Here is a 9336-nt window from a genome sequence, read left to right as displayed (position 1 = left end):
GTCTTTCCTGGAATAAATAGTCCAGTAAAGTCAAAGTCAGTGTTCGAGTGAGCTTTATTGTCGGTTACGACTGCCTTGACACTGCACTGACCTGTCATCGGTGGGTTCTGATCTGGAGGACGTCTGATTACAGTCGTGCTTCTCAGACTTTCTCCATCGTCCTGCAATATAAACATCACGACTATTTCAGGTATATGGCCAGAAACCATTACTTGGAAGTCTAGTCAGACGCAAACATTGAGTATGTTGCTTCCATGGCTCTGGAGGAGTTAGTCCAGCTGTGACTTTTACAAGTGTGCCATCTGCTTCATAAGTAAGTCATGAGATGTTGTTTTTGCTTGTTCCTTTCTTTCATTTGTTCAGATGTGCAGCAAATACAAAAAGGCTGACAGATTTTTCAAGGGAGGGGATTTCCACCTAAATTCTGAACTGTTCCCAAAGGAGTTTGAGATGGTAAACTCCACTTGTCTTGAATTGAATTGTGCACCTATCGATTGTAATCATATTTTGCATTTTGTGTGCTGCCTTCTATTAAAATTAAGGTTGTATGAAAACATTTGCATAGATGGTGAAAAAAATAAAGACTGTCAATCCACCTTTGAATACTGTACACACATTTTCCCTTCTAATTTAGTCATCTTTTTTTATTCAAACTCTGTTGGCTGCACGTTAATAAATCACATAAATTGCAAAAAATATAATTTTTAGGTATATTTGTTCATATCTTGCTGTTTTGGGGATGAATTTTGTTTTTCATTCTTTATATTATTCTGAAAAAAGTTGTTTTCCAGTAAGCAGACAATATAATTTGACGAGTGCATCTAAACAATGTGAACACGAAGGACACATCCAAGTTCTTGTATTTAGACTATAAACTGTGAAATCTTCATTCATTTTATATTTATTACGTACAAAGTGAAACATCTCAAGTTTGAGTATTTAGTCAGATTAGATGTTTCTTTTTTTCGGTGTGAGGCCAAAAATTGTCACTCTCGAGATTCCAAAAATACTCGAAACACACAAAGCCATTAACAACCAGGCACCATCATATTTCTAATATCACAGCAGAACACTTCGTTCTCAGAGTATTACTTTATGTTCCCAGAATTTCTAAAAGTAGAATGAGAAGCAGCGCTTTGGGCAACGGGCCTCCTCTCATGGAATCAGCTCTCTTCTTCAGCTTAAGAGGCTAAATCTTAACTTTTAACTAAACTTTACCATTAGATAAAGCTAATAATAACCCTGGCTCAAGTCACCGTGGAGCATTTTATATCATATGTTGTTATACATTTAGACATTGTGGGGAGACATTCTATAATCATCTGAGCTTAGTGTTTTTCTAACTCTCCATATCACCATTTCAAGTTACTAACATGATGAGCTTCTTTCCATAATCTGATGCCTCGAGATCTCTGACGACGGAACTGGAATTTCATGGTCTATCCTCAATTTCAGCTCCATCAAGTCCGAAATTGAGATGAGTATTTTGCAGAGTGACTGCCCTGCAATCAAGTTCTCTTTTGGCAGCATTTTGTAGCCTTCATGCATGCTTTTGCATCTTCACCCTGGCAGTGTGGCTTTGCTGCTGATGAAACAGTGAATCGCCGTTCACTGCTGCATTATTGATCTCTCAGCTCGGGTATCATTACTGTGCTACAGCCGCTACTCTTAAAACATGAAAATCTCTGGTGCATAAATCATCAATAGCACTTATGTAAAAAATTCCTTTGTCCATTTTGCACTTTTAGGTCATGCTTTGGCCCCGGGGCCTTATGTTTGACACCCCATGGTGCAGACGTGTCCCTTCAGTCTCTCGTTGAGTAGATCTTTGGCGACACCTGGCGGCTGCAGGCAGTAAGCGCAGCTCGGTGTCCGCCACGCTGCGGTTCCCCGCGGAGTTGCCTCCACACGTCGGGAGGGGAACCTGTACTGGTGGGGGGAGGACGTGTACGGCGCGTCAGACGTTACCCGGATGCACCACACGTAAACATGGAGCGGGTGGTGCTGGAGGTGCCGATCAACAATGGTGAGATACAGCAAGGCCACCTCCACGTCCGGCCGCGGACACTTGGTCCAGTCCGGCCGCGCTTCCTCCTCCTCCTCCTCCTCCTCCTCCTCCTCCGGTCGCTGCAGCCGTGAGGCTCCGGGTGGAGAGCAGCGGCCGCCGGCCTGCAGGCTGTCTGCCGGCTTTGTCTGTAAAATGGGTGAAATGCAGTGTGTGTGCCGGATAGCAGAGAGAGCTGCTCGAGTATTACTTTACTATCAGTTTATTACTGCTGTGTGTCAGGAGGCAGCTTCAGTCATCTTTTTAGGTTTTAAATTAAAGAACTTGGGTCAGTTCAAGGCTTCTCATGCCATAAATTATCAATTTTTTGGTGAATCTAATAGGTATTTTGGAGGAATTATTGAATTAAATTTACATTTTCATTTTGTTTGATTGTTTTACAGATGATTTATTACATAGTCCAATTATTACTATGGGTATGTTTGCATATACTTAGTGCTGATCTGTAGCTATTTTGATTTTTAGATTTTATTTAAAACACAATATATTAATAATAAAACGTGCTAAAATACTGCTTTCACATATGTATGTCTCTTTGCTTTGTGTCTAAATCTCTTGGGGGAAAAGATACTTTATTAGAAACAAAGTTGCTGCACATAATTGATTTTGATTGATTTGCTTTGAACTCATAGTGAATGTCACACACGGTGTGTTTATTCTGTCCTGCACTGTTTCATTGGGCTCTTGTCTCCTGTTTTTTTTTCCCTTGACTTCAGGTTATTCCCTTCCCTGCCCTTCAACAACTTCACGAAAGCGTCAGGTTCGTTTTTCCGCGCGACACGACATCATTCTTCTCCAGGAAGTTATTTCCCAGAATCCCTTTGCCTCCAAAGAGCCAGGTAGGCTTCATAAACAGACTGATCCTCCAACCTGCAGCTTATGTTCTGCAGGATAAGTCAACAAAAAGGTTTATTCTTTGAAATTGTCACAAACTCCTACTGTTTAAAGATGTGTGTGTGTGTGTGTGTGTGTGTGTGTGTGTGTGTGTGAACCCATCAATGTGATTCAGGGCGGATCTGGGCCCGTGTCGGAGAGGTCATCACCGCTGCCCTGCAGGAGGAGAACTTTGAGGTGGATGCCAGGCGGTGCCGGGAGAGGACCATGCTGCTGCTGGACTACTACAAGAAGCAAGACTTCCCCAGCCTGCGCAGGTTGGTTCAAACAGCACAGACTCAGAGCAGATGTGAGGAAGAGTCAGCTGTATTGTTTCATGAGGAAATAATTGATTTTAAATAAAAATGCAGTGACTTGGAGCAATTCAAAGTGCTTCACAAAGGCAAAGAAATACATAAAATTACATTAAAATAATCAAATGATACAAGATACGAAGAAAATAAAAGTGTATTTATCGCATATTTAGCACATATCATCACTTTGGAACCACCTGATTTATTTCTCTGCTCAGGTTTGGCACGGACAGGCTGTACGCCCAAAAGGAGGATTTGCTCTATGAGGTTTTAGAGCTGGAGGCTGAAAAGGGGCTTCTGGCCAGCGGAGAAGTTATGAAGTACCAGGTGAGTCTGCATAACACATGTTTATTTTTTTATAGTGTTTTATTGCTTTTTATTTTATTTTGAAAAGCACAGTAACTATTGAAAGTCCAGTGTTCATCCAACTTGCAAAGTTCCCTTCTTCTCCTCTTGGGGGCATTTAGTCACAGATAAACTCAAAAATTTCCTAGAAATCAAACAGGTACAGTATTTATTTATTCAGTGCCTCTCTGGTGTAAAATTTTCTGTTGCACAGGAAGTAGGCCAAGATTTGTCATTCATCAACACAGACTTCTTATTGTACATGATAGAAGTAGAAGCTATTTGTTGCAACAGGACTATTGAAGATGATAGCACAGAGTTATATTACATAGAAAAATGCACAGAATGGATCTGAGAGAAGTAATAGAGACCATGGAGCCAAGTGCTGCATATAAAGAGGCTTAACTGTGTCAGTTGTGTCTCATGAAAATTAGACCCTCCAGAAAAACGGGATCATGCATCGCATGAATGCACGCATAAATCACCCTTTTGCCGCTCATTATGCGGGGCCCACATATTTTCCAAAAGGGTGCATAATCACCGGAATAATCTCACATTTACCCTGAAAAAAAAAAGATAAGCGGTCTCGCTTGATGTCACAATTTCCGCGTTAAATATGCGACACCCGGTCCGACGTCATCAGTTCGCGCGTTCGGCTCAAACGGACTCAAGGCACTCAAACAAAGCTGGAGAAAAGAATGAAGAAACAAAATCCCTCACATTTGCCATCGAATATTTCAGCCAAAGACCGGGCTAAGGAGTACCCGGGTGTACTACATGAAGGAGGGGGTAAACTTTTTTGCACCCCGTGCAATTTGGTTTTGGATCACAAGAGAAAGTCCAGCGTGTTGCAACACTTCGGCACCGCGAAGCACGCCAGGAGGCTGGCTGAGGGGACAAACGGCTCTGAACAACTCACCTTAACCGAGGCAGCAACCTCAGAAACCCTTTCGGGGGCAATGAGAAACGAGGTGAGTTACAATTTAAGATAAATAACGAGCTAATATAAGAATGAATGTGACGGAGGTGTGTGTGTGTGTGAGACAGAGAGAGAGTGTGTGTGTATGTGTAACCTACATATCTGGCATATTTTTGCATATTATTAGCATACTTCACAACTCTCCGCAATTTTACCGCATCAACGGCTTAAAACCCCTGCATATTTATTTGCATAATCAAGCATAATCAGGGATTTAAGTACGCATAATCAAGAATTTGTGCCCGCGTTTTTCTGGAGGGTCTGGAAAGCGGCCAGCAGTGCAGGATGTGCCTGACAGCCTGAAACGGATGAAGCTGTATATCAGATGGATGGATAGATCTGCACCATGATATAAAGATAAGATAATGTTTTAGACCTCAAGATTGATTGATTGATTGATTTTATTTGTTTCATTCTTTTTTTAAAAGAAAGAAATGAAAAGGAACAGAAAGAAGTGAGACTTATGATGTCTGCCCCTATCAACATAAAATAAATGACAATTTGTCAAGATTTGTTAACATATCACACACAAAAAATGCAAAATTCAATACAACCATTTCACTAAATCAAAATACAAATACGACCATTTCAAAATAATTACAGATCAAATATAACCATTTCCCAAAATGTAAATACAAAAAAAAAAGCCTTAATTAAATATTTTCAAAAGAAACAATCATTCTAAGTTTGACCATTCTTTAAAACAGAGTCGTACCCTCCCAATAACTGTGCTTTTAAACATTTCTTGAAGATGTGAATGGACTGAGACCTCTTAATTTCACTGTCAAGTTTATTCCATAAATTGATTCCTTTTGTTGTGATGCATCTTTCTTTCAATTTGGTTCTTGATTCCGGTCGTTTGAAAACTTCAGTGCCTCTTAATCTATATCTCCTCACACTCAGTAGAGTGTGTTGATCTGTTGTTTTTGGAACTTATAAAATACTTAGAAATTCATGAAGATATTACTAAAGCATTTTTACAACATTAACATGCAAAAAAAAAACATTTTTTGTAGGCCTGCACAATATATCGTTTGAACATCGCCATCGCAATGTGCACATGTGCAATAGTCACATCGCAGGATGTGCAATATTTTATTATTTTTATTATTATTATTTTTAACTTTTGTTTTGCTTCGTAAAAGCAGCAAGGTACTCCATGCTCTGCACAGCCGCTCTCTCTCCCTCCCTCCTGCTTGGCACTCACCGCCCCCCTCCCTCCACCACAGCAGAGAGGAGAGGGGAGGGGCCACTCTCAGGCTACACTCTGAACACAGGCGACATGCAGGAGGAAGCGACGAAGGATTTAGTCCTCAAAAGAAAGTCAACATGTGAAATTTGGACGTATTTCGGCTATAAAAAAAGATGATGCGGAACAAAAAAGCATTCTCTGCCGACAGTGCCTCATCGTGGTTGCCTCAACACGAGGTAATACGTCAAACCTGTTGGACCCTTTGAAACGCCATCACAAGCTCCTGTATTTCCAGGACAATCACAGAAGCCTTTGCCAGCATAATACCATATGGGGCAACAGTAGAGCAGGTCATCTTATAACCGGAAGGTTGGCGGTTCGATCCCTGCTCCTGCAGGCGTAAAACTGGCGTTGTGTCCTTGGGCAAGACACTTCACCCACCTTGCCTAGTATGAAAGTTGTGAGAGTGAATGGTTGGTGTTGGTTGGAGGGCAGCCTCGTTTCCGTCAGCCTGCCGCAGGGCAGCTGTGGCTACAGTAGTAGCTTACCACCACCGAGTATGGTGTGAAAGGGTTGATGTGATATTGCAGTGTGAACCGCTTTGGGCTCTGTCAAGCAGGGTAAAAAGCGCTATACAAGTGTAGTCCATTTACCATATGATAGGAACTCCAAACAGCATCGACAAATCATGGATGTAATAACTTTTTACCTAGCGAAAGACGTGGTGCCATTGAACACCATGGATCATTAAAGAGGGATTTAAAAAAATGATCCGCATGCTCGACAAGCGGTATGAAACACCACGTATTTCTCTCAAGTGGGCATCTCCCCAAATACAGCTATTCAGGTCATCTGGTGAAAATTCTTCTATTTTTAATATCGCAATATATATTGCAATATATTGCAAGCCCCCAAAAAATCGCAATGTCAGTTTTTTCCAATATCGTGCAGCCCTAATTTTTTGTGTGATTTAATCGTGACTGCTCCTGCTAAAACTGTAATAATGAACACTTATTACTGGTATTAAAGTGACCTTGTCTTGATCCTTCTTAGACTGATGAAGAGACGAATAGAAACATAGAGGAATTCAGCCTGCAGGAACAGGAAAAACCCAACATCACCCAACATCATCAGAACAACATCACGATCACTCAAATACCCGCTACAGGTAAAACACACTCTTTCTGTTTCTTTAAAGCCTCTCGACAGTTTGAAGACTTTGGTTTCAGTGGCAACAGTAAACTGGACTTTTTTTTGTTTCTCATTATCAGTTTGAAGCTTCAGTCGTGCAGGTATACCCGTGTTTACGTGCCTCGTCCTGTCTGCAGGTGTATTTTCTGACTGACATACAGGTTTTGATGAAGCTTAAGTAAGATTTCTCAATGTTTCCTTCACTTTATGCGCGTTTCTCAGTAAATTTCTCATTTCGTGACAGAACCAAAAGAGGAGCATGTGGAAATGGTGGCGATCTCAGAAGCTCCCACAGCCAAGCGGCCGTGCCAGTGCTGCTGCCAGACCTACTCCGAGATTCTCAGCTTCCTGGAGAAACGTGCCGACGCCGAGCAGCGGATTCGCGAGGAGGAGCTCTCCTTACGCCGGGAAGAGCTGGAAATTCAGAGGAGTAAGTGTGTCCTGAAGTGGGATTCTTGATTTAATCATTAAAAAGGGATTAGTTTTATGGTTTTTGAACACAGTAACTTTTTGGCGATCTGATCTATCAGTTGCTCGTGTCCATTGTCCTGCTGACTTTCCTGTCCTTCCTCCCTCCTCAGGTAAGATCGCTCTGGAGCGAGAGCGTCTGGGCATCGAGAGGAAGGAGAGGGAGCGCCGGTTCGAGCTCGAGAGCCAAGAGCGGCAGGTCATCCTGGACCTGTTGAAAGAGAAGGTGCTGAAGGCCTGACGAAGAAAAAAAAATTAAAAAAACTCTGCCACCTTCATTTTACTGGCATCTTCGACAGTGTGAGTGTTTCAGGCACTGGCGATGGCAGAGCTGACCGCTGAAAAGAGGAAGACAAGCAAGAAAACTGGAACCGAAACAGTCAAAGAGAGGAACAGCGGCTTCATATTCAAGACTGGATTAGCAAAGTATTGCCTTTGTTGGATATAGTTAAATAGATAAGTAATATTCTAACTGCTCTACACTGGTTGGTCTGAAAAGTAGCAGGAAGTGAAGAAAGTGTACAGATGTCTTTGGTTTTTGCTCACCTGTGTAAATAAAGTCCCACAGTCCAGTCGGATGTAACAGCTGAGCAACAGAAGTCTTGTTTGGTAAGGTGACGGATCCGAGTCGCTTCACTTGAGTTTAATGTAGATGATAACCTGTCAGAATTCCTTCACGTGACTCCAAGAATGAACCTTGAGAAATACGATCATGGAGAAGCAAATCTACACCATAAGACACTGGAGACTTTTTGAAGTTAAGAAGACACAATAAATGTAATTATGTCATTTGTGTTAAATGGAAAAAAAAAGATCAAAATCACATATTTTATGTTCTGAATCTTAAAAATGTCTCTACATGGAAAATATGTGTCTCTTCAGGTCTTCCTTCCAAGGCCATATGATGGTGCAGTTTTTAGCACAGCAGGAATATCACGAGCTCTAATACTGGCCTTTCTGTGTGTTTGCATGTTCTTCCAGTGCAAGTTTGTTTTTTTTTCCCCACAGCTCTAAAACATGCATGTGACATCAGTTTAGGACTCTTAAATTGTCTGAAAGGATAAAGAAGGCGAATGCTGCCAAATGAAATCTCTGCAACATGAGAGGGAGGAAATGGTAACATTTAAAATTACCTTTGCAAACTCTGCAGTTCATAAAGTGAGGGGAAATGCCAGGGACTCTGAACACTTTCGGATATGCTGACACAAACCTGGTGACAGTGTCAACATTTGCTGAGACCAACTGTCAAAGCTGATTTATACAGACGTGTAAAGACACACCCTGTGTTTTATTCCACGTGGTATGATCTGCATAAAGGTTTTAGAACGCTGCAATTACTTGAGACAGAAGAAAGGGAATGAGGGCGTGGAGACCATAATCAACACCAAAAGTCCACAAATGCATCTTGTCATGTGACACTAACTTCAGGATGAGACGTCTGCACAGTTCAAAGTGAACCGCTTTGGGGATTGCCAAGATAAAAAAAAAAAAAAACAACACAAAGAAGCAGATGGGCAATTAAGTTATGAAGCACCTCAAGCTTTCAGAAACTTGTTTTGTCTGTTACATAAGTGAATTTTACATACTTTACTCAGTCCCCCAGATTAAACTGTTTGATATGAATGTCGTTTTTTCACGAGTTAGAATTGAAGTCTTTTTTTTTTAATATATTTTAGAGAATGAAAAACGAATGACTTTTCACTTACAAATAACTTAAACTGATATAGATAGTCATGATATTAATTTAAGGCCAACAGATAGTTTGAGTTATTTAATCCAATTGCAGTTACTTATTGTGTAAGTCGCAGTATTTTTTTCTTTCTGTCCATTTTACAGTCTTTACTGCATTGCTAAGAAAATGTTCAATCAACCATAAACTACAGCCCATACTGTATAACAGCACATACAG

General features: G+C 41.1%; 1 protein-coding gene across 1 annotated transcript; it reads left to right on the top strand.

Annotated features, from left to right (window-relative positions):
• Positions 1 to 1899: 1899 nt before the first annotated feature.
• LOC115390522 (uncharacterized) lies at positions 1900 to 8139 on the top strand. The gene is made up of 7 exons (XM_030094421.1): positions 1900 to 2026; positions 2782 to 2904; positions 3075 to 3216; positions 3471 to 3579; positions 6822 to 6936; positions 7204 to 7389; positions 7541 to 8139. Exons 1-7 carry the CDS (start codon positions 1990 to 1992, stop codon positions 7666 to 7668), a joined length of 840 nt encoding a protein of 279 aa, XP_029950281.1. The 5' UTR covers positions 1900 to 1989; the 3' UTR covers positions 7669 to 8139.
• Positions 8140 to 9336: the final 1197 nt, after the last annotated feature.

Source organism: Salarias fasciatus, chromosome 6, assembly GCF_902148845.1.
Source record: "Salarias fasciatus chromosome 6, fSalaFa1.1, whole genome shotgun sequence".
Lineage (NCBI taxonomy): Eukaryota > Metazoa > Chordata > Actinopteri > Blenniiformes > Blenniidae > Salarias > Salarias fasciatus.
This window is presented reverse-complemented; position numbering and strand designations above follow the sequence as displayed.